The sequence below is a fragment of the Haemorhous mexicanus genome, chromosome 2, assembly GCF_027477595.1.
Source record: "Haemorhous mexicanus isolate bHaeMex1 chromosome 2, bHaeMex1.pri, whole genome shotgun sequence".
NCBI classification, from domain to species: Eukaryota; Metazoa; Chordata; class Aves; order Passeriformes; family Fringillidae; genus Haemorhous; species Haemorhous mexicanus.
Window position 1 is genome coordinate 32,119,957 of NC_082342.1, and position 27,606 is coordinate 32,147,562.

The 27,606-nt window shown below is 50.0% G+C and overlaps 3 protein-coding genes and 1 non-coding gene across 9 annotated transcripts; 3 read left to right on the top strand and 1 right to left on the bottom strand.

The window, feature by feature from the left end:
* Positions 1-1,309: 1,309 nt before the first annotated feature.
* On the top strand, positions 1,310-2,382 carry C2H12orf57 (chromosome 2 C12orf57 homolog). Of its 2 annotated transcripts, none has more exons than XM_059838234.1 (3): positions 1,310-1,422; positions 1,812-1,988; positions 2,069-2,382. In XM_059838234.1, the coding sequence occupies exons 2-3, from the start codon at positions 1,865-1,867 to the stop codon at positions 2,215-2,217; spliced, it is 273 nt and encodes a 90-aa protein (XP_059694217.1). In that variant the 5' UTR covers positions 1,310-1,422; positions 1,812-1,864; the 3' UTR covers positions 2,218-2,382. The 2 variants fall into 2 exon arrangements, with proteins under 2 accessions (XP_059694217.1, XP_059694216.1); XM_059838233.1 differs by lacking the exon at positions 1,310-1,422 and adding an exon at positions 1,570-1,705.
* On the top strand, positions 1,467-1,527 carry LOC132324345 (U7 small nuclear RNA). The gene has a single exon (XR_009485595.1). It is a non-coding gene; the product is annotated as a U7 small nuclear RNA (small nuclear RNA).
* PTPN6 (protein tyrosine phosphatase non-receptor type 6) lies at positions 2,304-17,211 on the top strand. 5 transcript variants are annotated; one of them, XM_059838226.1, is made up of 17 exons: positions 2,304-2,441; positions 2,922-2,990; positions 3,642-3,743; positions 8,724-8,846; positions 9,165-9,359; positions 11,436-11,655; positions 12,413-12,529; positions 12,695-12,811; positions 13,213-13,309; positions 13,710-13,789; positions 13,895-14,044; positions 14,155-14,286; positions 14,541-14,695; positions 14,993-15,060; positions 15,425-15,576; positions 16,273-16,370; positions 16,478-17,211. In XM_059838226.1, exons 1-17 carry the CDS (start codon positions 2,395-2,397, stop codon positions 16,584-16,586), a joined length of 2,031 nt encoding a protein of 676 aa, XP_059694209.1. In that variant the 5' UTR covers positions 2,304-2,394; the 3' UTR covers positions 16,587-17,211. The 5 variants fall into 5 exon arrangements, with proteins under 5 accessions (XP_059694209.1, XP_059694211.1, XP_059694212.1 ...); XM_059838228.1 differs by lacking the exons at positions 2,304-2,441; positions 2,922-2,990 and adding an exon at positions 3,304-3,446; XM_059838229.1 differs by lacking the exons at positions 2,304-2,441; positions 2,922-2,990 and adding an exon at positions 3,312-3,446 and having other exon boundaries at positions 3,645-3,743.
* A 235-nt stretch (positions 17,212-17,446) lies between these two features.
* On the bottom strand, positions 17,447-27,509 carry PHB2 (prohibitin 2). Its single transcript, XM_059838232.1, has 9 exons — positions 27,336-27,509; positions 27,169-27,253; positions 27,017-27,096; positions 26,440-26,624; positions 24,175-24,304; positions 23,599-23,702; positions 23,095-23,172; positions 22,475-22,551; positions 17,447-22,246 (listed from the first exon to the last, which is right to left on the bottom strand). The coding sequence occupies exons 1-9, from the start codon at positions 27,460-27,462 to the stop codon at positions 22,237-22,239; spliced, it is 876 nt and encodes a 291-aa protein (XP_059694215.1). The 5' UTR covers positions 27,463-27,509; the 3' UTR covers positions 17,447-22,236.
* Between the last annotated feature and the right edge of the window lie 97 nt (positions 27,510-27,606).

Below are 27,606 nucleotides of genomic sequence, written 5' to 3' on the forward strand. Positions count from 1 at the left end.
TGGGATGGCGTCCTGGGAAAAGTGGAGGAGAGAAGATGGGGAGGGACTGAAACACCACTAATACACCTGAAGCGATTGGTACGTGATTTCAGCTGAGCTCTGAAGAGAATCAGCATTGCACAGAGCTCAGAAATACAAAGACTGACATGAATTCAGGGTGGCAGGAGCTCCATCCTCGGTTTTGGGGGAACAGTTGCATTAAATAAAAAGCGCAGAGCATTGCAGGACTTCATGTACAGGATGCTCCTGCCTTTTCTGCTTCTGCAAGGAGGAGGTGCAGCCAAGAAATAACTGCAAACACAAAAGAGCCTTTTTTCAAGATTCCTCCTCAATACCCCACCCCCCTTTAAGTGTAAGATACTGCTTAGTGATACAGAAAAGCAACGTGGAACTTTCTCAGATTAGCCAGAGCAGCTTCCCATTCTCCCAACATCCCTTCAGATGCAAACAAAGCGTTCCAGGTCCCTTCCTGAGAGGCCTCTCCTGCCTGTGGAGGGTCCGGTCCCAGCCATCGGGGTGCAAAGCACCGCAGGACTGTTTGCAGGACGGGGGCTGTGCTTTCCCCAGCTGAGGGGAAGGGGCACGGCCATGAGGTGCAAAGCACCACCTGACTGTGTTTGGAGACTGCCATCAGCACCGTGACCCCTCTGAGCCCCCTGGGGAGAGCTGGTGTGGCTGAGCGGTGACACTGCGTCCTGGGACTGTCTGTAAGATGGTGGCTGCCCCTTTCCCCTCACCCCTCCTAATTGATGTACTTTAACTCATGCACATTCTATTAGACGTGGCAGTTTTATGTAGCAACTTGTGACTCCCTTGCCCCCGCGTGCGTGTTCTGATTTCACAGTTGTATCTCTCGATTGGTCCCCCATATATATATATATTTACTTAACCATTAAAGGAAAAAACAACCAACAACCCAGCTATGGAAAAGAAAAAAAAACAACCACCCAAACGATGTTCCCCACGCACTCCCGAGCCCTGACACACATTCTAATAATTTATATATATAAATATATATATGAAGCTCTTAAAAAAGGAAAAAAAAAAAAAAAAGACAAAAAAACCCTTTCAGAAACGAGACTCTGGTGTGTTCATTTCTTTTCAGTGGGGCCGGGGGCGGGGGAAGGGCAGAAACACTCGCGGTGAAAAGTGAGAGAAGCTGGAAGTGGGCACCGCCTCGGGAAAGGCGTGCGGGAGCTGCTGGGCAGGAGCCCTGCCGCGGCGGGGAGGGGCGGGGCGTGCGCACCGCGGACCAATGAGAAGCGAGAAATCTGCATACGGTCCGGGCGGCACGGCAAGGCCCGTTTGGCGGCGCCGGAGACCGCCGCTATCGGCTTCGAGCGGGGCAGGCGGGCGGCACCCGGCCGGGGACCCGCGGAGGAGACGACCCAGGAGAAGAACGGCCCTCGCCCTCACCTCGGGGTGGGTCAGCCCAGATGAGGTCCTTGCCCGTGCTTACATTTTAGTAGTGATTTCAGCTCTTTTAGAATTTGTCCAGCAGGTTTCCCGCCCTTGCGGGAAGCCGCTCCCATAGGCCGGTGCAATGGTAGAACGGGGCGGGGAGGCGCAGGCGCGCTCGGGCCGGGTCGCGCTGGAGCTGCTGCCCATCGCTGTGGGGCCGCTGCTGCGGCCGCCCCGCCGCGCCCCATGGCGGCCTCCGCGCAGCCCTCGGTGCCGCCGGCACTGAGCGCGGAGCAGGCGAAGGGTGAGTGCGGGCGGTTCCGTGTCCCGGGCGGGCCGGCGGCGGAGTGCTCGTGTCGCGCGGCTGGATGCGGGAGGCCGGCGGGCGGCTGAGTGCCCGTGTCCCACAGCGGTGCTGGCGGAGGTGATCAAGGCGTTCGGGGCGCCTGAGAACGCGCAGCGCATGGAGGAGGCTCGGGACAACGCCTGCAACGACATGGGCAAGATGCTGCAGTTCCTCCTGCCCGTGGCCACCCAGATCCAGCAGGACGTGATCAAGGCCTACGGCTTCAGCAGCGACGGCGAAGGTGGGTTGTTCCCCCGCCGGGCGGGATGCTCCGGGCCCGCCGGGGCAGCGGGGCGTCCCGCCCACCCCCTTCCCTTGCAGGCGTCCTGAAATTCGCCCGGCTGATCAAGTCCTACGAGTCGCAGGACCCGGAGATCGCCAGCATGTCCGGCAAGCTCAAGGCTATGTTCCTGCCGCCCATGACGCTGCCGCCGCACGGAGCCGGCACCGGCGGAGTTGCTGCCTCCTGAGCCCGCGGAGTTCTCCCTGTGCTCTGGCTGGTGCCCTGCTTCCGAGGTGCAGGTTCTGTCAGCTCTGAGAATGGGGCATTGAACAAGGGAGACGCGGTCCTGGAAGGAATGGGATGCTTCGTGCCCGCTCGTGTGTCTGCTCGTGAATAAAACGTGTGTTGAAAATGCCCGTGTTTTATGAATGGCCGTGAACTCAGCAGTGCTGCTCCCTGGTACAGAGGCAGGTACAGCAGTGCTCTCTTTATGACACTTGCGACGCTGTTTTGGGAGGCCCAGTATGTACCATGTTCTGCAAAAAGGTTTGTGCAGAGCCTCAGTGTGAAGCCCGAGGATCTTTTATCAGAGACACAGGTATTAAGCCCTTTACAAGGGCAAACGTTTTCAGACGTGCTGTTTGAAACATACTAGGAAATGTGTCCCTCAACACGATTAGTGCTGTTCAGCAAGTGTTGTACATGTCATTGAGACCCCTGTCCCAGCAGGGTCAGTGCTAATTTACTCCTGCCCCCAGTGCCAGTGGCTGCCTTATTTTGTGGCTGAATGTGCAATCCAGCACATTTTCCTTAGCGAAAAGGGCAGCGGAGAGATGCAGCAGGGAGCGGCCGAGCGTGGGAGGGCTGGGCTTGCCCCGTTTGGCTGCAGCCTGGATTACAACAACATAAACAACATAAAATTTTTATCTCACCTTTTTTTTTGGACTGCAGAGGGATCAAGTGGTGCAGCCTTGCTCCTTTGCAATGTTTTCTTTCCAGTGTCATTCAGAGGGACATCAGGTATGTCTGCTTGTAGCCTCCTGCCCTTTGTCCCCGTTGTCCTTGGAAGAATTGAAGTCTTTGGCGACAGGAGCAGGGGAGAAAAGGGCTGAGAGTGAAGGAGCCAGGCCTGGGAGAGCAGGGAGCTGCAAGCCAGGTGTGAGGGAGCTGCTTCGGGCGTTTTGGGCTCTCAGTTACAAACCGGGCAGGAATGCAGCCAGCGAGGGCGTGAGCTCAGTGGATGGGAGGCAGGAAGAGCAGTCGGTCCCTTCCGTCTCCATCTACCTCTCCGAGCCTGGCCTTGGCCTTCCTCCACCCCTTTGATTATTCATTAACTGCAGTCCAGGAAGTGCTTTGCGAATGGTGAAAATTAAGCCCGCGGCTTGAGGCCTGAGGTTTGCCTGACCTGGAGCTACCTCCTTATTCCGCCTGGGAGCAGGCGGAGTTCGGGGCTTCGCCAGTGCGGATCGGGCTCAGGTGAGTCACGGGAGGTGCTGCACCCGCAAGCACTGCCAGCTGCTGCTCCAGCACCCCGGCACTCACCGCCATGAGCATCCAGCCCTGCCGGCAGGGTGCCAGGCCACCTCTCCTCTATCCAGGTCTTTGATCTCTCTCCCAAATCCGTTTCAAGATCCTTTCTTGGTAATTCCAATATTGCTTTATTTTCTTTAGTAGGACCCCCTTGGTTGAGGGCTGTGGTACTTCCTCCACCAGCTCCTGTCAGTCCTCCATCTGTGGGGATCTGAGAGACAAGACCCTGATGCCATCCCGTGGGTGAGTGCTGTGAATGCTAGTTAGGGCCAGAAAACAAGAGTTGTTGGTGAGAAAAATAAAAATATCAGCAGTAGGAATCAGGCACAGAAAGGAAAACCCCCCCACTTTTTAATAGGAGCTGCCTATTATAAGTAGCCAGAGGGCCGACCCTCTGGTATAGGAGTAGCCAGAGGATTGGAGCTTGCTGTGCTTTACATTGTTGCTCCTTCTCATTTTGATAAGGAGCAAGCAGGGTTTGTGATGCCCAGTCTGCTGCAGTTCCTCTGCCACCCTGCAGCTGCAGCATCTCTTAATGGTTTTGCAGAGAGAGATGTCAGCTGCCTGGCCTTTTAAATTCTGGTTATTCCTTTATTTGCTGCAGTCTTTTCCAGCCCTTTATGGAACAAAAAGTGGGACATACAATCCTCACAGTCAGTCCAAACAGGCACCCTGCTCTGGAGACTGATGTGGAAGGGTGTCAGGGAATGGGATTCACACTGGCATTACTCTCTGCTAGGAGATTGGGCAACCACAGTGGTCCAGCACTGTTCTGGAGCCCTAAGGCCTGATGGAGAGCATGTGGCTTTGGCAAGTCACAGGAAGATGGTCCATCTGCCCATCCCCAGGCAGCCTTTGCTCTGCATTAATGACTGAACTACAACAGAATTCTGTACAGAACAGCAAAACCCCCTGTCTGAAGTCATCTCCCTTCTGAGATTCAGGTGAAGAAGATAACAAATGCAATGCTCTTTCTCAAAAAGGGCTCCAAATTAGCTCCCCCCCAAATGTGAGAGAAGCATGGAACAATAAAGTAGTTATTTGAGCAAGAGGGTGTACAGTTTAATGGGGAAAGCAGTGAATGTGATACTGAAGGAAGCACCAGCACCTGCTTTTGTAAAGGCAAATATGGTCCTGTAAAACTGGAGGGTTTTGAGGGACTTAGCAAGCTTGTGGATAAGGCAGGTCTGGCCAGTACAGTTTGCTTGGATTTAAAGAATTTGACAAGATTTTCTCATCAAAGTCTTTAAATAAGGCTGAAATCGCAGCATTAAAAAAAGAAGATGAAGATTTTCTTGAGTAAAGAAATACTAGAGAATAGTAAATGTAAGGTGGGACTTAACATCCCATTTTTACAGCAAAGGGAAGTCATCAGTGGTCAGATCACAGGGTCCTTATCTGAAATACATGCTGTTCAGTATATTCCCAAGTGACCTGGGAATACTGGTGAGGTGAGAAATTGGATGATGGTAGAAAGTTATTCAGGATAATAGGGTGGGAGTTGACTTGTGAATAATTTCAGAAAGACCTAATAGCAGTGAATGAGTGGGCAGCAGAACAGGAGATGAAAAGGCTTATGTGAAACAATGTTCATGCAGAAAAATAATTTTAAAAATGCATATAAAACAATGACTGTGAAGTAATGGTAACCTCTCTTTGATTATAGAAGTCCATGTGATTGTTAGCTTAATGCTTGGTTGTAGTGAACATCAAAAATCACCACTGTCCATGACTCACCAGCACTGCAAACACCACAGTTCTGTGCCCACCTTCACTCTTACCTCCAAATCAAAATGCCAGAATTGGAAATATCTGTGAGAGGCACAGCAAATATGGTCAGAGGTGTAGAATAGTACTGTACAAAAAGAAACCCTTAGTAGGGCTGGAGTCTTCAGCCTGGCAAAGAGTTGAGGATGGATAGGGATGTTTCAGGTCTGTTACCGCAAGTAGCTTGGAGCAGGGGGAGAGAAACAGGAACCACAGGCTGATTTTCTTTTCTTCACAACAACCAGGTGTTAAAAAAGAGACAGGGAGCAGGTTATAAGCGAGTCAAAGGAGGGGGTGTTTCTGTAACTGACCAATGGAGCTCTTTGCCAAAGAGTGCAAAATTTGTTATGCATTTGACGGTTAACTACAAGTAGCTGCTAATAGAGGCTTAGGAAAATACAAGGGCAAAAGAAACTCTATACACCGTTTTTCTCTCTGCTCTTCCTTTGACAACCATTTTGACTTCTGGATTGCCTAGTCCCACCCCTGCTGCCCCAAAACTAGCTCACATGGCTCAGGGCCTTGTTGGCTGAGTTCTGACACCTGCCAGGGTGGAGGTTCCTCTGCTGCTCTGGGGACCTGTGGCAAGTGCTGAACGCCCTTGGGGGGGAGCACGTGTGCAGTTCTTCCTGATACCTAATCAGAATTTCCCTTGCTGCAAGTGATGCCTGTTGCCTGTTGTCTTTTGATTGTGTCCCGCAAAAAAGAACCTGACTTATCAGCTCTAAACCCCCACGGCCCCTTTTAGGTAGTCTCAAAGTGTTAAATCCCTCCTTAAGTATCTTTTCTTCAAGTTGAATAAACCCAGCTTGCTCTCTGCTATGTTCCAGGCTCTTCACTGCATTAGTGGCATTATGCTGGATCCTTTCCAGTTTCTCAGGGCCTTTTTTTCTTGCAGCAATCCAGATGTGTGGTTTTAATTAGCTATTTCATTTATCTTGTGCTGTAAATTTGTTACTGCTTTAGCTGTGGCCTGGTTCCACAAGGGATTTACAAGATGAGGTTCTAACACCTGTGTTGTACTGAAAGCCAAACAGTGTAAGAGTAGCCTCTTTGTTGAAATCTCTTGGCCTCTTAATTATATTAAAAAAGTGGTTTAGTGGCTCAGTTATAGTCTTATTATATTCAGTGGCTCAGCTGTCCCATGCTGCAGCCATTTGGGAGAGCAGCCTCTAAGATACCAACTGATGGCTTCTCTGTGGTTACATTTCTCTCCCTTACTGGTAGTTTTTAATTGGATGGCCCAGATCAAAGACACCAGGATGACTGCATGCATCCACTCCTTTCCTAAAATGAAAGCAAGCAGAAGCATAAACTCATCCTGTAAATTATGTGTTACGGGATTTTTGTCCATAAAAATACTGTCAAGAGATTACACTGCACCCTGGCTTGTCCTTCTGGAGGATACTGAGTTACATGGGATAAGTGCTCTCTCACCCTTTCTTATTGTGGTCTGGGCTCTTTGCTACCTTGGTCTTTCCCTGTTCCCCTGTGTCCAGCTAATGTTCAGTTCCTCAGACAGATTTTCTCCTTCAGTGTAGAGTGCAGGGATGCCTAAGTTTCGGCTTCATATTGACTCAGCATACTCTAATATGCTTTTGATATCAGGAATTATTTTTTGGGACTTCTCTCTGGAAGTTCTTGTCTTTTCTCCCTTGGCAATAAACAACACTTGTTTCCTGTTCCTGCTAGACTGATTTAGCTGCCATCTTTCTGGTGCAGCTTCTACAGCTTTGTGCAGAAGTTGTTCGCTTGAGTTGCTCCCATGCCTTTAAAATTTCCTTGGTTTTTAATATCAGTTCTAAGTCAGTACCTCTGGCTGCCTGCAGCTCACCACACCCCACCTCACCATGTGCATGAAACCAGAAGCATTTCTAAGGAAGCTGTTGTATGTGCCTGGGTTGCCTTTCTAGCAATGAAGTTCAGCTTCCCACTCGTCTCTCCTGTACTTCCCTTTGTTGCTGGTTTCTGTCTTGGCCACGAGTTTTTGTCTAGGTCTTAGCTATCATCCTGTTCATCTTTTTGCAGGATTTCCCAGCCTGGTGGTGTATGGGGAAGTCTGCAGCTGCTGCTGCTTGAAATGAGCAAGGCTCTTGCTGTTGCTGCTGCCCACACCACCCAGGGTAGCTGAGATGGCCCCCGGGAAAAGTCAGGCTCCTTTGCCAGCTGGATTGCCCTCTTAGGCCACTGCTTAGCTGCCATTCTTTCACCAGACCTGCAGACCTTGAAGCCAGTGTTGTGGGCACGGCAGTCATGGGCCACAGCTGGAAGCAGTCAGGTGACTGGAATGGTTTTCCTTCTTTTTATACCTGGTTGTCCAGGTTGTCAGCTTTGGCCTCAGTATGGGGTGCTGGGATTTTGAAGGTCCTTGGCTCAGCTCCCTCAATGCTGTGTGGGCTCCCTGTAGGTAGTAGCTGTTTGTCCTGGTCTCTGCCTTGTTCCTGAGCAGCTTTACCACCCTCTTCCAACCTCCCCATCCCATTTGAGCTACCACTGCCTGTGTCAGTCCCATCCCATTGCAGGCTGGTTTCAGGCAGGCACTGCTGTGCTCAGAGCACTAGCCTGGACCTTGAAGTCTGCAGCTCTGGATTCACACAGATTCCCCCCTGTGCCTGTACAGAACGTGTACAGGACATTTGGGACCATTTGTGATGCTCATTGGACTTTTGGAAGAAAAGGGGAGCAGAGGATGAGCAGAACTGAGTTTTGTGAACACAGCCAGAACCCAAAATGCATGTGAAGGGTCAGCCCTTGTGTGCTAAAGACAGGGACCCAAAAATTATAGGGGCTATGGGGAGGAAAGACACAAAAGGAGAAGCAGAAGTGTATGCAAAGCAGCTTGGGGCTGCGGAGTGGATGGCTCAGAGCGCTTCCTGTTCCCGGAGCCGTGCGTGCCCCGCTGAGTACAGGCTCGCGCCTGCCCGTGCCCAGCAGCACTGCGCAGCGGGCTGGAGATCAAGGCACCTGTCCAGGGAAAGGTGCATGAAGAGGGCCTGAATGGACTGACAGTCAGCTCCAGCAGAGATACATGGCCAGCTCCCAAGAGGTGCAGGAACAGCTTGGCCTTGGGTGCCCCAGCACAGACCTCCGATTTCCCTTTCCTTTCCAGCGCAAACTGATTTTTCCTCTGTGTTTTTTGGGTTGCTTTGGTGGCAGCCACTTGGACGCCTCTTCTTTCTCCCTCCACAATGGTGAGGTAAGAGGGTCTGAGAGGTCTGTGCATGTGAGGAATGGGACCAGGGAAGTAGGATGGATGAGAGCAGGGATGGCCCTGGAAGCCGTATCTCTCATGGGAACCATCCATAGGCTGGGGGAAGCATCAGGCAGGAAGGGATGCTGCTGCTGCTGGTTTTCAACTAGGGATGCTTACCAGGGACCAGTCTTCACCCTACAGATCTCCACAATAGTGCCTGGCCTTTTTTATTCACTTGGTCTTGCTTCTGTTTTGTCTGCTAGGTGGTTTCACCGTGACCTGAGTGGGCTGGAAGCTGAAGCCTTACTGAAGGGACGAGGTGTCCATGGGAGCTTCCTGGCCAGACCCAGTAGGAGGAATCAGGGGGATTTTTCCCTTTCAGTCCGGTAAGTAACTTGGACCCCAGCTTCTGTCTTTGCACTGTAACATACACTGGTTGCCTAGATCCTCACATGTCCTGTGGCATCTTCTTCATCCTGTCATGAAGAACTCTCATTCCTTTGAGTTCTTCTCAAGCTGTAAAATGACCTCAGCTTCCCAGTGTCTTCTAGAGCCTCCCTCAAGCTGCCCAAGGAGCTTCTCTTTCCAGTTATCTCCATTCACAGAGATGGTTTGCTCTGATTCCATGGTGGGAGATAGTGCAGGACACCTTCCTGCCCCTTTTCCAACCACCTCATTGGACTGCCTTGTGCTTTATTCCACAGGGTTGGTGATCAGGTAACCCACATCCGAATCCAGAATACTGGGGATTTCTATGACCTGTATGGAGGGGAGAAGTTTGCCACCTTGTCAGAACTGGTGGAGTACTACACACAGCAACAGGGCTCGCTGCAGGACAAAGATGGAACCATCATCGACTTGAGATACCCGCTCAACTGTTCTGACCCCACGACAGAGAGGTACAGGGACAGCAAGGAACTGCTGTGTCTGTGATTAAATGTTTCATGGTCTCCTTTCTGTCCTGCCTGCATCTCCAGAGCAAATCCTGCAAAAAAATGCCTCCTTCCTTTCTTAACCTCCTCTGTGTCCATGGGAGCAGCATCCCCAGGAATAGCTGTGTGTACCTTGATCCATCACAGCAGACCTAGTAGGCATCTATTTTTACTTCTGGTTTCCTGTTGCCTTTGCTATTTATATACTGTTTTTGAAAGAAAAGGTTGCGGTGTCCGGTGTGGATCTGCAGTGGTCTGTGGAGGGACGCGTTGTGTGGAAGCCCTCAGTTGTGCCCCAAACCTCCCTGGTTATTCTAGGCCTGGGTGACTCACGTAGCTGCGAGCAGGACCACGTTCCCCTGCTATTCCTGGCCTGCTTAGTCTCCTTCCTGTCCCCGCTTTGCATGTGTCTCTGACACCAAGTTCCTAAATCAAATCAGGTGGCTTTGCCCTTGCGTTTTGCTTTCAGGCCCTTTGATGCAGCTCGGGGGAGCTGTCATGCCCTGCTCTGGAGTGACAAGTCCTTCTTGCACAGGTCCTCCTTGGGCACCTGGAAGCAGGGAGCAGAGATGCTCTGGGCCGAAATATCGGGGTACACCCCAGCTTGCTCTGGGTCAGGCTGCAGAGGGGCAGGTCTGCTGCTGGCTGTCCTCTCCAGTCAAGGCCATTGCTTCGTGGCCCTGCAGTTTCCTCCCTTCCTCCTGCGGTTGGAAACTTACCCCCTCCCCCCCTCGGGCTCTTACGAAAGCTCCTCTCACTCTCTCCCCAAGTGATTTTCCGTCACGTGGCTTTGAAGAGCTGGGCTTTGCTGGGGGAGGGAGGAATGGGACCCATTAACCCCCTCCTCCCTGTGGGGAGGGGAGGCTGGGAGACCTCTTTGATGGGCAGGAAGGGCCAACCGATCCCAAGGTGGCATCTGAGCACGTGGTGGCTGAACAATTCTCTGAGAGGAGGTTCAGAAATGAATGACAGCCATGCAGTGAGAGTCACCAGCTCCTTCTTGCAGTGCATGAGGTGAGGGTCAGCAAAAGTTACCTGCTGAGCCAAATAACTGTGTGAACCTCTTGCTGTACATGGAGCAACCCCTTGCTCTGAGCAGATGCAGGGTCAGAATAAATGCCCCGGCTGCCTCTATGACTGGGCTGTGGCCTCCTGAACTCCATCTCAATTCATGGGAACAAATAGCCCCCTAACAAAGTGAAGTTCACCAGTACCACACCAGGCCTTCCCTGTTAGCTGCTCCATGGGAAGTAAATCCATTCCCACATGCCCATGGTGAGGCAGGGAACACCTTGGTCAAATGGGGATGTTCCTGACCTTGTGCTAGGAGGAGAGAAGGAGCTGCTGGATGTTTGCATTAAGGACAGGAATGTGCACATGGATCAGCTCCTGGTGCTCACTCCCATGGCCAGGGTGATTGCTGCACTGTGATGTGCTCAGAGAATGGGAATTATCCTTTGAGTGAAGAAGTGACTGAGTTTCAGAAAGAGGAGCTGCTGGAATGGTTCTTTGATGGATCTGATCTCAGCACAGCCATCTAGGTGCTGCTAATTCTGATGGGAGAGTTTCTGACTCAGTGGGGGCTTATTTTTCCCTGGTGTTTGAGCTTCTAGACCTCCTTGCAGCAGTAAGGCAACAATCCCAACAATGCTGTGAGATGCTGAAACACACAGACTCCTCTCCCAACTGGTGTTCTAGGCAGAAAGTATCATTTAACTGTGCCTAAATATGTGTCACACAACAGGTCACACTTGGTGCTTTCCCACTGTGTCCTCTGGTGCCAGCCTTCTACTCCCTAGGTCCCTTCTGTCTCCACCTCATCCCTTGGACTTTCCTCTTCTACCCAGCTCTCCACCTTCTGTCTCATCTGCTTTTCCAAAGATTCTGCTCCTCTTTCCCTCTCTCATTCCTTCCTCTCTGTTTCCCTCTTCCTTTCTTCCTCCCTCACCCTTGCCCAGTGTTGCTGTTCTTCACTCATCATCTCAAGGGCATCCACTTCCTGCACCTCCACCTCTTTTTTAACCCTCTCTTGTTTTTCCGTAGGTGGTACCATGGGCATCTGTCAGGCCCTGCAGCTGAGTCCCTGCTCCAGGCTAAAGCTACCCCTTGGACCTTCTTGGTGCGGGAGAGCCTCAGCAAACCTGGGGACTTTGTCTTGTCTGTCCTCACTGACCAGCCTAAACCTGGCTCTGATGCTCCAGCCGGGGCAACCGGTGCCTCTGGGACGCGGCTCAAAGTCACACACATCAAGATCATGTGTGAGGTGAGCAGTGGGAGGGCAGGAGGAGAGGCAGTGGTCTGAGGGATGCTATCAAAATGGCTGTGATGATTTCTCCTTTTTCTTTCATGTGGGATGAGGAGATTCCAAGGAGAGAATGCAACTGGCCTCAGATGGGATTGGAGGGCAATGCACCTTCTCTGGGTTTTGATCCACTGAGAGCACAGTGCCATGACTCTGTGGGCTCGGGACGAACTCCTCTGACCTCCCTGCCAGAGGAGGGGCTTTCCTAGATGTGCAGAGTGTTGCCTATGGATCTGCACCCCAGCATTGCCTTTTCCCTGAGCGTCACCAGCTTTGTCTATGGGACAGGTGGAAAGAGTCGGGGTTGTGCAGCCTGGAGAGAGCTCTAGGGAGCTCTTACAGCACCTTCCAGTACCTAAAGGAGGCTCATGAGAAAGCTGGAGAGGGACTTTTCACAAGGGCATGGAGTGATAGAGCAAGGGGGAATGCCTTCAAACTGAAAGAGGGCAGGTTTAGATGGAATAATAGGAAAAAATACTGTGAGATTGGTGAGGCACTGGCTCAGGTTTCCCAGAGAAACTGTCGATGCCCCATTCTTGGAAGTGTTTGAGGCAAGGCTCGAGGGGGCTCTGGGCAACCCAGTCTAGTGGAAGGTGTCCCTGCCCATGGCAGGGGTTTTGGAATTAGCTGCCCTTTATGATGCCTTCCAGCTCAAAGTATTCCAGGATTCTGTTATGAGTGTTATGAGTGAGACATTACACATTCATCCTCTGTTTAGAATGGACGCTACACAATTGGAGGGGCTGAGATGTTTGACAGCTTGACAGATCTGGTGGAGCACTTCAAGAAGATTGGAATTGAGGAGATGTCTGGTTCCTTTGTGTACCTGAAGCAGGTAAGTCCAGTTTCCTGTTTTTTAGGGGCCCTTTGGAGGGACTGATTTGTTGGTTTTTTCTGCTTTATGTCCTTTTCCTTCTTTTTTCCATGGTGCACAGAGGACACTTTGCTCTGCAGCAGCATCTCTCTCTCTCACTCTCCTATTGTGTTTTCCCATCCCCAGCCCTACTATGCTACGAGGGTGAATGCTGCTGACATTGAGAACAGAGTGCAGGAACTGAACAAGAAGACAAGTCTGTCTGAGGAGACGTCCAAGGCTGGATTCTGGGAAGAATTTGATGTAAGAAACTGTTGGGGGACATTATTTGGCTTTTTGGAAATTCTGCATGCACCACCTCATTCTCCATCCTCGATTTCTTCCTGTACACAAATTTCTTGTGTCTTGTAAATTTATTTCTGAAAGAAGTGTCTGTTTGGAACCAGTTCCCCTGGGGAATGAGTCTCATCTTTAAGTGAACCCAGTGATGTAGAAATGTGCTTTTTTATGGTTGGGAGAGTGAGTCACCAAGACAGTAAGGGCACAAGCCTCAGACTTCTCAAGTCTAGGTTTGGTTTTCACTTCTCTGCTCCCCCACAGCATGCCCATGTGTCATCAGAGCCACCACCATTGTGCCTCCTAGTGCCCACCTCCCTTGTCATACATTGTGACCTTGCCATGACTATGCTTTCTTCTGCTCTCAGAGCCTGCAAAAACAGGAAGCCAAGCACCTGTTTGACCGTCATGAAGGCCAGAGACCTGAAAATAAGAGCAAAAATCGATACAAGAACATATTGCCCTGTGAGTCGTGCTTCTCCACTATTAAAAAACCCCAATGGACAGACACGTAATGAGGAGCTGTCCAAGTCATCCCTCCCTCCAAGTCATCCCTGTCCTCCAGAGCAGGTTACAAGGTGTATGGCACGGAGGATTTTAGAGCTGTTGAGGAAGGTCACAGCCTTTTCCTGTCCTTGAATGAAGGAGGGAGGGTTGCATCAGACTCATTAGCTTCTGTGGTCCATCACAGAGGTATAGAGATGGGAGGATGGAGTGAAATTGGTCTGAACCCAGAGAGGGAGAGCTGAGGATATGGGGCATCCCTGGGAATCATGACTGAAGTGGCACAGGGCAGTGAGGGAGCTCTGTGTGGCTGTGCATGGAGTACCTCATTGCACTGTTCATTCTTTCACTGCACTCCCAGTTGATCACTCCAGAGTCATCCTCCAGGGAAGGGACCCAAACATACCCGGATCTGACTACATCAATGCCAACTATGTCAAGGTGAGATTGTTGAAAGACGGCTGTGTGCCTGTCCAGAACAGTGCCAAAGCAGGGGAAGGTCTGCTGCTCCTGCAGCCCTCCTGACCCTCCCCTGTCTGCACTCAGAACACCCTGATCAGCCCAGATGAGTGCACCAAGACCTACATCGCCAGCCAGGGCTGCCTGGATGCCACAGTCAATGACTTGTGGCAAATGGTGTGGCAGGAGAACACACGCATTATTGTGATGACAACACGGGAGGTGGAAAAAGGCCGGGTAAGTACACCTCCGGTAAGGAGGTGTCTCTTCCCTTTCAACCATTGCTCTGCTTTTTCTCTCTCTCCTGCCTTCTGCCCATCCTCACCCTGCCCTCTCTGCCCACACAGAACAAATGTGCGCCTTACTGGCCCGAGCTGGGCAGCACGAAGGAGTACGGTCCCTACCTCGTGCAGAACGCTGGGGAGCACGACGCACTGGAGTACAAACTGCGGCACCTCTGCGTGTGCCCGAAGGATAATGTGAGTGTGTCTGACCAAGGGCTGCCATCCAAGCCACCAGACACCTAAACCTGGGAACTCCTGGGTGCTGTGATGATGCTGCTGTTTCAGCATTCTTGGGGCTGGTGTTCCCACCTGGTTTGGGCTGGAATCACACTGGTGGAATCACCAAGAAGTGTGCAGGAGACAGAGATTCTCTCTGGCTCCAGAGTCACCTCTCCCTGGGACAGAGGCTGGGTTGCAGTTTTACCAGTGGGGTGCTTTGCTCTTCTCAGGGCAAGGATGTGCGTGAGATCTGGCAATACCAGTACCTGAGCTGGCCTGACCATGGTGTACCCAGTGAGCCGGGAGGAGTCCTCAGCTTCCTCGACCAGATAAACCAGAAGCAAGAGAGCATCCCCAACGCAGGGCCTATTCTGGTACACTGCAGGTTGGTACAGAGGCTGGAGTTTGAAGCATCCTCCATTGCTTATCTAGTATGAGATACAGAAAGTCTGTCCTGCTGCTTCCAGCTGTACCCCAGGACTTGAGTGAAGCATATGCCAGTCCCAGTAGTTGCTTTTTTCTTCTTCAGTGCCCGCACACCAAACTCTCTACCTGTTGAACCCGTGACTCTTTTGTGGCATTGCTGAATAGCTGCTACAAGAGGCACATGCTTCCCCAGAAGCAGCTGCATTTTGTTTTGGGAGCTGTCTTGCTCTGACCTCTGCTTGTCCTCTCCTTGCAGTGCTGGGATTGGCCGCACTGGGACTATCATCGTCATTGATATGATAGTGGAAACAATCTCCACCAAGGGTAAGAGGACTCAAGATGAACTGGACTACCCAGCAGGGTTTTGCCTTTAAGTTCAGCTGCAGAGGGATGAAAACTATCAGCTGTCAAAGGGAGAAGATCCTGCCATAGCTCTAAGAAAGTTGTTCTGCTGGATCTCTATACCATATCCACTTCTTAAGGCTTCAGTCTTCCCTGAGTTTTGGCTTTTTCTCCAAGGCCAGACTTCAAAGATACTGAGCAGGGGGACAGATAGGAGGTCCACACAGGAATAAAGAGTATGGAAGGAGTGGAAACTTGACTGTCCTCCACTGTGGCTGTTTTTGGTAGAGAACTGGGAGAGGGGGCAGTGAATATGTCCATAAGCTTTTCTGGTGCTCCTTGCTAGGGCTGGACTGTGACATTGACATCCAGAAGACCATCCAGATGGTGAGGGCCCAGCGATCTGGGATGGTGCAGACAGAGGCCCAGTACAAGTTCATCTACATGGCCATCTGCCAGTTCATAGAGGCAACCAAGAAAAAGCTGGAAGTTATCCAGGTGAGAGAAAAGGGGCTCTACTGCCCTGTCAGCCTAAGCCCTGGATGCTGCTGGCTCTGAGCCCAAGTGCTCTGTTTCAGAAGCTTTGAGCTAACTCTGAGACCGACACAGACTACAATGGTCCAGTAAGATCTGTGTCCCTGTTCCTCTCTTCTAAGACTTTTAAATTCAGGGGACAATTTCATTAGCAGTTCAAGTACCAAACCCTTCTAAACTCCTAGACAGCAGTTAAGTTTTAATCAGTTACTTTAACTATGTTCTGAATAATATCACCAAGTGCTGTTTTGTTACAAACTTAGTTTAGGACAAGCAAAGGCTTTCCTTGCCTCTTCTTTCCTCTTTGTCTTTCACATCCTAGTTTTGCAGCTGCAAGATCTTGATAAGTGGTGTCTTTTCTCTTTCCTTGTAGCTTCTGGCAGCATGCCGTAGCTCCTGCTGTTTTAATATTCTTTAGCAGAAATTTGGGACTTTTAGGCATTCTAGAAATTTGTTGCCCCACTGTTGCCTCGTGTACAACGCTGCATTTGCACCTGCTGCTCACCTCTGGCAGTGTGCTGAGCCCAGGCACTTCAGCAATCCACCAGCTTCCATTGAGATCCTGGCACAAAGTGGGGTTTAACAGCAAAACTCTTCCACGGTGCCTCAAGTGCATCTCCCAGACCACACTCTTCTAAGCCTGTTTTTCCTCTCCTGCAGTCTCAGAAAGGCAAGCCAAACGAGTGTGAGTATGGGAATATTGCCTACCCCCCTGCAGTGAGGAATGCACACCCCAAGATTTCCCGAAAACCCTCCAAGTAAGAGCTCACCTACAGCAGAGACCCAGCTCTGCCTGCCCCTGGCAAGTCTGCCTGCTGGCTTGGCTGGCTTTTTCCTGTTCCTCACTTTTTCCCTGGTCTTACAGGCAGAAAGAGGAGTCAACAGTGTATGAGAACTTGGGGAAAAAGGAGGAGAAGGTGCGGAAACAACGCTCCTCAGAGAAGAAGCTGAAAGGCTCACTAAAGAAAAAATAACCATACATTGCAGCTAGCCCCACAGGGGTTTGAACCTGGGCTGCAGGACTGGAGCTCGCATCCCAGCTGGCCTGTCTCGCATTCCTTGCTCTTGGACTGGAATGAAGCCTTCCCCCTCTCTTCCGTGCCAGCTTTCAGTGCCGTGAAGCAGAGCGCTTCCCAGCTCAGCTGACCAACTCCATGGCCCCTTGCCTGTGCAGGCCAGCAGTCCCTCGCTGCTTCCTCATCATCCATTAGCTGGAAAAGGTCACGCCCCTCCTTCCCTTGCTCCCTGAGCACCGGGGCCCAAACTCACCTTTGCTGTGTCAGCTTCAGAGGAATTCTCAGGGAAGAGCTAAGGAAGGTCAATCCAGGAGCTACATCTCTGCCCCCTGCCGGGAGTTAGAGTTTATCCTGTTTGTGTTCCCTGAAGCCTCAGCTTTTCAAGTATGAAGGTTTTGGTCTGTTTCAGCTCAGCTCCTCTGCAATTCAACAGGAGACTTCCTCCTTCCTTAATACCAACCTTCTGCCCCTCTTATCCTTTTGCTATCTCATCCTTCACCTGGATGCTGTAAATATACCAGAATTTGATGTGAGGGCCATGTTTTCTTTTTTGTTTGTAAATAAACTTGTGTTTGTTTGGCTACCAGGTCCGAAAAGGTTTTCTTCTCTGAGTGTTAGCTGTACTCCTGATTTCACCTGCAGACTTGAAAAGACTCACAAGGATGGCTCCAGCTTAGTTTTCCTGATTTCCTTTTGCCTTCAAGCTTCTGAACAAAAGCTGTGACCAATTATGGTGGCCTCTTGCTGCGAGGCTCACATGTTGGTGGTCAGCAGGGAAGTCTGAGCATGGAAAGTCAGGTGTGACAAACTGACACAGCTTTTATATTTAAATTTTACTTGTGGGTTTTCAATATGTGAACAGACAAAGCCACAGCTGCTCTGACCTCGTGCTGGTAACACTGCCACTTCCAGCAGCAGCCTGGTCCAAAGGCCTCCAGAGCCCCTTTCCCACCACGATTTACACACAATGCATTGGGAGGAAGGACACTGCTTGCTCTCGTTTGATATGGCAAGAAAGTTGGTTGGAAGCATTTGGAAGGTAGAAGACAGTGAGCAGACCCTCTTTCCATGTGCCGGCCCTCAGCTTCCCTTAGCCTGTGAGCATTTCCCAGCTGGCTCTGCCATTCCATTGCCACTAGAGGAAGAAACAGGAAAGGTGCAGTGGGGGAAATAAGGGGCAGAAGTAAAAATGGGTGGAGGGACACATACTGTGTTTCACAATGCCAGATACCCTCTTTTAGCAATGGGAAGGGGCAAAAGTCCTAGCCTAAGGAAACATCTACCTTTGCCTGAGACCCCTGGGCAGCTTCAAAGGACAGGACCCAACTGTCTTCATTCTTAAACAGCTGCCACAGCCTAAAGCAAGGCATACCAAGGGTTACCCTAAACTCTACCTGAAGCTTGAAAATGAAGACATCTTGTGGAACCAGCTCAGGTTACTGAGAACCTTATTTGTGTTCAAATCCCTGAGCTTAATGTGCCCATAATGTCCAGTCTACAAAAAATTTAGGCTTAACAAGAACTTTCCTGACTGCACATCAAGAAATACAGCACTGTCATAAGCAGTCTACTCTTCTTTACAGAGGATTTGTTACACACAAATACTTTGGGGTGACTATTTGAGAATGCATTTTCAAAGCTGGTTCAAAGAATTTGTGCTTCCTTGATGCTGCAAGTCAAAACATATGGGTATTAGTTATGGCTCTGATTGCCAGTAAGCTTTAAACTAGGAATCCACAGATTTTATCTGTTCCTTTAAAGATCTTGTGCTCTGCTTCACCAGAGGAAGAAGTCCCCAAAGGCCTCTTTTCTTCCCTGAAGAACTCAAGTTGGAGTTGTTTGTAAAAAGAGATGGTTGGTTGTAAATAGACATGGTCTCTGGGGTGGCTGTCTTGACCATCATGATCATGAAATAGCTGAGTTTAAAATCCTAGTGATAGGAGAAAAACTAAGTAAAGCTACTGCCCTGGACCTGGGGAGAGCAGACTTTAGGCTGCAGGGAAGCAGTTAGGTCCCCTGGGAATCTGCTTTAGAGGACAGTGGGGTACATAAAAGCTGCTCACTTTTTAAGGGGCCTCCTTTTAAGAGCACAGGAGCAGGCAATTATAATGTGTCAGAAGTCTAGCCAGTAAGGCTGAGGGCTGGCTTGGCTGAGCAAGAATCTCCTTCTGCAACTTAGCAGAAAGTGTATGGACTTTGGAAAGGACAGATTATGCAGGGGGACAGACATGCTCCTTGCCCCTCTAGAGAAAAAAAAGCCCAAGCTCAAGTTGAAGCTGGCCGGTACTATGATGGGTAAAAATAGGCATTTTTAAGTATGTTAACAGCAGAAGGAAGACTACAGGAAACACTGGGCTGTCACTTGATGAGGTGGGTCATCTCATCACCAAACAGTGATAAAGCAGAGACATTTAATGCTGCCTTTGCTTCTTCCTCTGACACTGGGTGTCTGGAGCCCTGGGTTGGATGGCCATGGCTGGGGGAATGATGAACTCCCAGCTGACTTGGAAGTTGTATGGGATTTGCTGCTGCAGCTGAATGCACCTAAGTCTATAGGGCCCAGTGGGATTCCTCCCAGGGTATTGAACAGACAATGTAACTGTGAGACCTCTCTCAGTTATTAATCAACAGCCTTGGGAATCTGTATAAGTTGACATGGAGACTGGCAAATGTCTCAGTTTTAAAGAAGGGCAAGAAAGAAGATCTTGGTAATTACAGGTCAATCAGTTTCACTTTGGTGCCTGATAAAACTGTGGAGAAAATTAGTCTGGAAGCTATCAAGAGAAAGACTTGCAAGACAACACAGTTGTGGATGAAAGTATATGTGAGTTCTTGAAGGGAAAGTCATGCCTTACAAATTTAATAACCTTTCACAACAAGGCTACCCACTTAGTAGTCAAAGGGAAGGCAGATGTGGGGTTTTTTTGGTTTGGCAAAGCTTTTGATAGCGTCACCATATCCCCCTGGACAGTGTTCAGCACACAGCCAAACGTGTACACAATTTCATCCACACAAAACTGAACAAGAGTAAAGGCCAGATTGTGCACCCAGAATGCTACAATCCTGGATGTGAATACAGACTGAAGGATGAGACTGAAGTACAGCCCTGCAGAAGAGGCTCTGGGCATTCTGAGTGATGGCAGGCCCTGCCAGGTGTGTTATGCTGGGGTGTGCTAGGCACAGAATAGTTAACTGGTCAGAGAAGTGAGGGTCCCACTGCACTCAGCTCCAGCCTCACCATCGCTGTGTGCAGCTTTGTGCTCCACAATACAAGGAGAATATAAAAATATTATAATGTGTCCAAAGGAGGGCAACAAAGACAGCAAGGAAATGTGTGACTTAGAAGAAGCAGCTGAGGATACAAAGTCAATTCAGCTTGGAGAAGACAAGGGCTGACCTAATAGCTCCTCATCAGGGACAGCAGAAGTGGGGTGCTGATCTCTTTTCTTTGGTGTCAAGCAACAGGACACAAGGAATGGCTTAAAGCTGCTCAGGGGGAAGTTCAGGTTGGATATCAGAAAAAAGGGTAATTTACAGGGTGGCCAAGCTCCCCAAGGGAGCAGTCATGACTGTGAGTCTGTCTCTGTTCAAGATGTGTTTAGACAATGCTCTCACCTAAAGTTTAACTTCTAGGCTGCCCCAGACTTGATCCTTGTGAGTTCCTTCCAACTCAGGACATTCTGTGATTCTATGATGCTGTGATAACCTCAAAGCCCTAAATCTTAGTATAGGGCAGCCTAGAGAACAGCAAAGAAGTTCCCCCTAGAGAACACAAGATCTTGCTGTTGAAACACAAGCAAAGGAGAGTTTAGTCAGTGGAGGAAGATTTCTCCTCCTCTTTTCAGCTAGGAAAGCAGAGAGGGAAAAAAAGCCCAAGGTGTAACAATGGAGGCCAGGGCCAGGACACAGCATAGAGATGCTTCTGTGACCTGGAAAAGCAGGTAAACCTACCCTCATCTGCAGCCCTCACAGGCAGCTAAGGAACCAGTCCTGGTCACCCAGCTGTATGAGGATCCAAACATCTCTCCTCTCTCCCCACACTGTGATGATCTGCCAGAGACCACGAGTGTATTTCTTTATTTTCTTCCTTTCCCTTCATCATCCTCATTCTAATTTCAACCAAATAAAATCTCTGTTCCACCTCACACTACATAAAATAACCACTTTTTTTTTTTCCATGTACTAAGCACACTTAGACACAATAAAAATTTGTTTGGGTTTTTTTTTTAATTTTTACAAATATCTGAAAGCATCACTGAGCAGACAGTGACACAAGTAAAATATTCCAGCAGTGACAGGCACCCAATGAATGGCATTGTCCTGAATTCAGTCCCAGGTTCTCTTGGGATCAAGAGTGAAAGAGAAAGAAAATTTACTAGAAAAAAAGCCTGGTGCTGATGGCAGAAGAACTCCCTCACTTGGCCAAAAATAATTTGATATCCTACATAAATCTAAATATTAATGAAGATTAGAGGAAAATATCCACGTGGGTTAATACCAGTAAGCCCCTTTGCCCCCTCTCCAAATTCAACTGGTGGGATGAGGAAGGAATTACAGCTGCCTAGAGGCAGAGCCCATTCCTGTAACTGAATCACCACAGATGGAGCAGAGGCATGGGGACAAAATCTGGCTACTGGATTAAAAACTTCAAAGTGAGGACAAACAATACTAGTGGAGGGAGTTCAAAGATCCTCACTCTTATCTTCTGCTGGTCAGCGACGCTGGTTCTAGGAATCTTCAGCTTCTTTCATTTCTTTCCTTTGAGTAGGAGACTGTCACTGAAAGGGAGATAGAAGGGAGTCGTCAGTACCAGTCACCAGAAAGTACAAGCAAAGCTCTCCCAGCTCCTCAGTATGGATTCTGAAGTATGGGTCACACCCAAAGGATCTGGACTTCCAAGTCCTTCCTCTCAGGCAAGTGTTTTTTGTTTTTTTTTTTCCCCAAAGCCCCTTTAAATCTTCTGGAACAAATATAACAGAATCTGGTCAGAAGTGAGGAAGAAGGATGTTATAAACAAAGATCCCAGAGAAAAGAAACCGACTCTGGTTTCCCTTCTCAGTTCTGAGAAATCCAAGCTTTTAGTTGCATCCTGTTAGCTCAGTTGGCACTGTTTTTTTCAGTAAACACTGGACAGATTAGGCAAAGCCACCAAACTCCTGACAGCTTTGAAAGCAGGAAATGGTGTGTTCTCACATGAACTGGAAAACTTTTGGACAATAACAAAAGCATCTTCCCTAGAGATCATCAGCCCAAATCCCCACAAATTCCCAAGATCATCTGCCTGCCTCCTCACAGCCCTGTCTGCCATAACCACAGGATGCCCTGCACATGTGATAGCTCAGAGAAGGCTCCACAGTTACTGCTGCCTTTCCCGTGCAAGGCTCCTTAAGAGGCACACGTGGAACTCCAATTACTGCACACTCCATGTACAGGTTTGTGTGGTTCCCTGCAAAGAAAGCTTCAAGCTCCACATCACAAATGGGAACTGAGGTAGAGACTGGAATAAACTTGCTGGGGCCAAAATGGCCCAGGCCAGAAACATGCCAGACACCAGGAAACAGAACACCCTGGTTCCAGCACTAACAAAAGGATCAAAACATGCAGTGCCTTACCTTCCTCTGTGTCAGCAGATGCAGTAAGGGGTAGAGGGTGGGAAAGAAAAAAACAAGAGTAAATTAATGAGATTTAATAAAAATCCCCATTCCCACAGTAGGAGAGGCTGCTCCCTACTTGCTTATATCCTCTGGCATCAGGGTCCCCTCAGAAAAAGATCCTAAGAGAGCTCGAGAAAGGGGAGCAGCTTCCCAGGTAGGGTGCAGACAAACCCAGGCACCCAGCCCCTTTACCTGGTGAAGGCCTCATCCTGCAGGTTCAGTACCAAGTTATCTGCTGTGAGATACACACGGTTTTGTGAGGCAGCAATCTGAAAAAGAAATACATTACAGACATGGCATCAAGGACTAAAAATGCACATGGAGGAACAGCACTAGGAACCCCTCTCCCCCTTCAGATACAGCACTCTTGTTAATTACTTAAGACCTCATTTAGATCAATGCAATTCTCCAAAACAACTCCCTACTTCCTGAGTTTCCATCCCAGAGCCATCAGACTTTCTAAAATAAGTGTTCATTCTGTCTCTGTCACAAAGACCTTTGATCCCACATTTATCTGTCCCCCTTTCTCAGTTGCAGGTAACCAGAATCTTTTGGTGGCTGCAGCAGAGGGTGGGTGATGGAATCTGATGTGGATCTGGCCTTGTCATATGAAGGGCATGAACTCTGAGCCTCACATCTAATTGCAGATCCTTGCTAAGTCTTAAGCTCTACTTGAGCAGAGAAGGGCTGGGCAGGAACAAAGATCAGGACAGGGCAGATCACATTCGCCTTAAATTCATCATGTGGCCACAGGGCTGGAGGGACACAAGGACTGCAGAAGGACAAAGGGAATTCTGTGCCCAAATGCTCACCGTTTTTGAGATGTTTTGAGCAGCTCGGATCTTACGTAGCTTGATGTAGCCTGGATTCCTGCTGAGAGCTTCCCCGAGGTACAAGGGAACCAAAGTTAAGGAAAATCCCGCAAACTGAAGCGGCTTAGCCTCAAGGAATTCTTCCTAAGCCATACTAAAGAACATCTCAGTGGGTAAAAAGCAATCTCTTTCCCAGTAACATGGGCCTTTGGGTAGGCATATTTTCACCTGCCCAGATGAAGAACATAATGGATTACAGTCACACACAGCCAATGAAAGTGAAACTTTACAACAAGGAGCGCAGGCCCACGGCCTCCTCTGCTCTGACCTGTAACCTCAGACAAACCTCGGTCCAGCCAACTGCAGGAGGGGGAAAAAAAGAACAGTGACCTACTTGAAGCTATCATCCAATCCCAGTCTCCTAAGCATGAGCCCAGTGTGACAGATTCTCAGGACTGCCAAGCTCACAAGCCACATCCCACAAAATCTCCCGAAGCAGGATATCATCTTGGCAGCTGTTGCTTCCCCCTCGGCCTGAACTATCTTCTGCTTCTGCTCCTGCTTGGCCTTCTCCACCAGGAACTGGGCACGCTGTGCCTCCTGCTGGGCTGCAGGGAGAAGGGACACAGGCATTGGAAACACATTGTGTCTTCCATCAGAACCTGACAGCAGCGACCAGGTTCTGCTTCCCAAAGAACCAGTAACATTCTGGGACCACATTCAAGCACAAAACATACCTGAGAGCACTTTACCTTTTCTTAAATAAAACCCACAGCACCCAGACCCTCTACACATAACCCCCACAGTGAGTGACAGAGGCTCTGAAGATGAACCTTAGTTATGGGAACTCAGTCCCTCCGGTGGTCTACCCCATTAGCTAAGGCCTTCTGGTAACACTTGCAAAATAAACCAGTCAGCTCTGTTACTAAGGAGGCTTAGAGATTTGTAACCCTGTACCTGAACTTATACAGTGACACAGCAGTGACACACTAGCCCAAATTCCACCTCCTTGTTTAATAACTCACTGGAGTTATTAAAGGCAAAGGCAATCCACCCTTTTCAGGCACCAGTGGAACTCACCCACTTGCTTAGCCTCCACAGCAGCTGTGTATTCACGACTGAAACTGAGCTCTGTGATAGCCACATCATCCAGGATGAGGCTGAAATCCTTGGCTCTCTCTGTCAGCTCTCTCCTAATGAGCAGAGACACCTGAAATACACACACAGCAACAAGAGTAGTACCAAGCACAGGGTGCTCCTCACTTCCTGAGCACTCCAAAAGCAAAGCACAACTGCTCTTCACAGCGCTGGGAGAGACATTCCCCAACCCGAGCTCCAAACCATGGACATCAACACCACCTCTGAGTAACATAGCCACAGCCACAAAAAGCATTTTCAAAACTATTACAGCTCATTTATAGTTACTACTAAACTGTTCTATGCAAGTAACACCGTGAAAGTAAAAAAACCTTGAAATCATCTTTTGCTTTCACATCCTGCCACATCCAGTTCCACAGTTCCCACAGTTTTGGCAATAAGCATTTATTTATCCACCCTGGACTTGCCACTGTTTGCTGGCTGTGCTTTCATAACTACACTCCACCACAAAAAAAAGAAATGACCACATAATTTTTTTAACCTGTATCACATCTCTTAATACAGTAGCTACTTGTCTAGTGTAGCTACATCACTTTTTTTTTTGGCTGCTTGGGTCGGGTGTTGCTGTTAGATACTTTGATTTATTCTACACTTACTTCCCAGCAGCTTTTTCAGGCACCCTGACAAGTCCTGCACCAAATATTGACTTAAACAGAAACTATTGCTACAGTATCACATGCTTGGCCAGTCGAGCATTTGCTTTTACTTTTACTGCAGCTGTTTCTGAGCAGAACTTTAAATAGTGGCAGAAACCTTTCCTGTGGGAACTGTTGAGAGCACAACTACATGAAGTCACTTAATTTTTTTTCCTATCAATCCCTTCAATACCACATGACTTTATAATAACAAGCACTGGATGGATACATGACAAGAAGACACATGCAATTCAGTTTGTTACAAAATTTCAGAAATCAAAGAATGATTCTTATCTGAGATCACAGATGCTTAACAGCCTCTGTTCCAGCACAGCTGAAACCCTCAGATATTCTTTGCTGTCCCATCCTCTCCATGAATCATCTTTCTACATTCTACATGAAGACTTACAAATCCCTCCAGTGCACTCCATGTGGATGAGCACAAAAAGCTGAAGCCCCTCACCAGGGGGATGCAGATCATTTCTTACAACAAAACCTAAGGACACTCAGTTCTACTCTTTGGTTCTTTTGACATGGATCAGAGATGTGGTCTCTGATAGCTGAGAGATGCTTTGTATTTCATCTAACAACTCTTCAGCACCCTCCTGGTCCTGCAGGACCTCCTCTAAAACCTTTTACAACAAGACCAGCACCTCTTCTCTGCACCAGCTGCTATAGGGGATGAGAACTCTCAGAATCCCTGGCAATCAAACTATTACAATACAAACTTTCACAACAGGCATTTTTAAGCTTGATGTTTCTAATATTTTGCAACACTCCCCCAGAGAACACTCTAAGCTTCTTCTAATCAGTGCCTGCAGGGAGGGTGCCAAGACAACTGAGGCAGGCTCTTCTCAGTGATGTCTAACAACAAAACAAGAGGCAATGGGCAGAAACCAGGACACAGGAAGCTCCCCTTGAATATGAGGTATAACTTCTTTACTGTGCAGGTGACATAGAGTGCTATGTAACAGGTTGCCCAAGGAGCTTGTGGAGTCTCCCTCACCAGACATTCCAGGACCATCTGGAGCCAATCCTGTGCCATGTGCTCTGGGATGACCTTGCTTGAGCAGGCAGGCTGGACCAGATGACCCACTGTGGTCCCCTCCAACCTGACCCATTCTGTGATTGTGAACAGAAGTTGTTTGTGACCTTCTGAAGCGTCCATCACTGACAGGTTAGTGCTTTGTTAACTGCTCATTCCCATTGTTTTTCGGATCTTTCAAAACTCTTTAATTTGCTCTGACAGTCATTCTGAGATCTGTATTTTTACAGCCAGTTCCACAGACACCCGTGGACTGTGAAGCAAACCCACTCTCCCACCCCCAGTGTTACATTCTGGTGCAGTTTTGCACTCTGTGCACCAACAGACCCAGTTTCCCCCTCGGAAGTTGCCAACACAGTCTTTGTACCTGTACTGGAATCAAACTGTACGTGGGACACACTTCCCTTGTGGATGCACTCCCCTCCATCTGACCACAGCCACCCTCCCTTCCCCTGCCAGGAGGCTCCCCCCACCCAGCAGCTCCCCTGCCAGCCGGGCAGCGCTCACCTGGGCCCTCTGCGTGATGAGCTGCGAGGCGTTGAACTTGGCCACGACGCTCTTGAGCACCTCGTTGACGATGGAGGGCAGCACCCGCTCCTCGTAGTCCAGCCCCAGGCGCTGGTACATGCTGGGCAGCTCGGCCGCGTTGGGCCGCGTCAGCACCCGCAGCGAGATGTTCACCATCTGCAGGTCTGTGGGGGGACAGCGGGGTCAGGGCCCCCTGCAGCCCCTCAGCCAGGAACGGCACTGATGGGACAAGGAGCAGGTGGTACCCACGGGGAGAGGGGCGTTCTGGCTGGAAATGAGGAGAAAATCCTTTACGGTGAGGGTGGTGAGGCACTGGCACAGGTTGTGCAGGGAAGCTGTGGATGGCCCAGCCCTGGAGGTGTTCATGACCAGGTCGGATAGGGCTTTGAGCAACCTGGTCTGGTGCAAGGTGTCACTATCCTCGGCAGGAGATCGTGACTAAACGATTTTTAAGGTCTAGTCCAAGCCCTTAACATTCTATAATTGCCTGAAGAGCGCCAGCACTATGGCGGAATTCCTGTCCCGTGCCTCCCCCCTCGTGGCCCCTCTGTCTCACCTTTGGAACCAGTGGGGGAGGAGATTTTCCGCGGCCGTGCTCGGATGTCGTAGATGATGGGATACTGGAACCAGGGGATCCTGCGGGAGCGGAGGCGAGTTAGGGGCGAGGGCCTCGCCAGGCCCGGGGAGCGGGAGGGGGCCGGGCCCTACCTGAAGTGCAGCCCCTCGGCCAGGATGGTGTCCTGCTGCACGCCGCCGATGCGGTTGAAGAAGATGGCGCGCTGGCCGCCCTCCACTGCGGAGAGAGAGCGGAGGCTTTGGTCAGCGCGGGCGGCGAGCGCAAAAGGATCCGAGGGGTCGGGGGTGACTCCACTCACCAATGAAGACGGACTCTCGCACGCCGTAGGCTAGGGCACCGGCGCCCAGCAGCAGCTTAAGCGCTGTGCCGACGCCGCGGGGCCCGGTCGGCAGCCGCCCCGCCAGGTCCTTCAGGTTCTGCGCCATGGCCGCCCCGCCGCCACCCCCGCCGGGAAGGACACCGGAAGGAGCGACCGCCGTGCCGCTCCGGCGGGAAACCGCGGCGCCGGGAGCGCCCCCGCTGCCCCTTCCCGCCCCCAGCACTCGCCTTCCGGCGCCGCGGCCGACGCT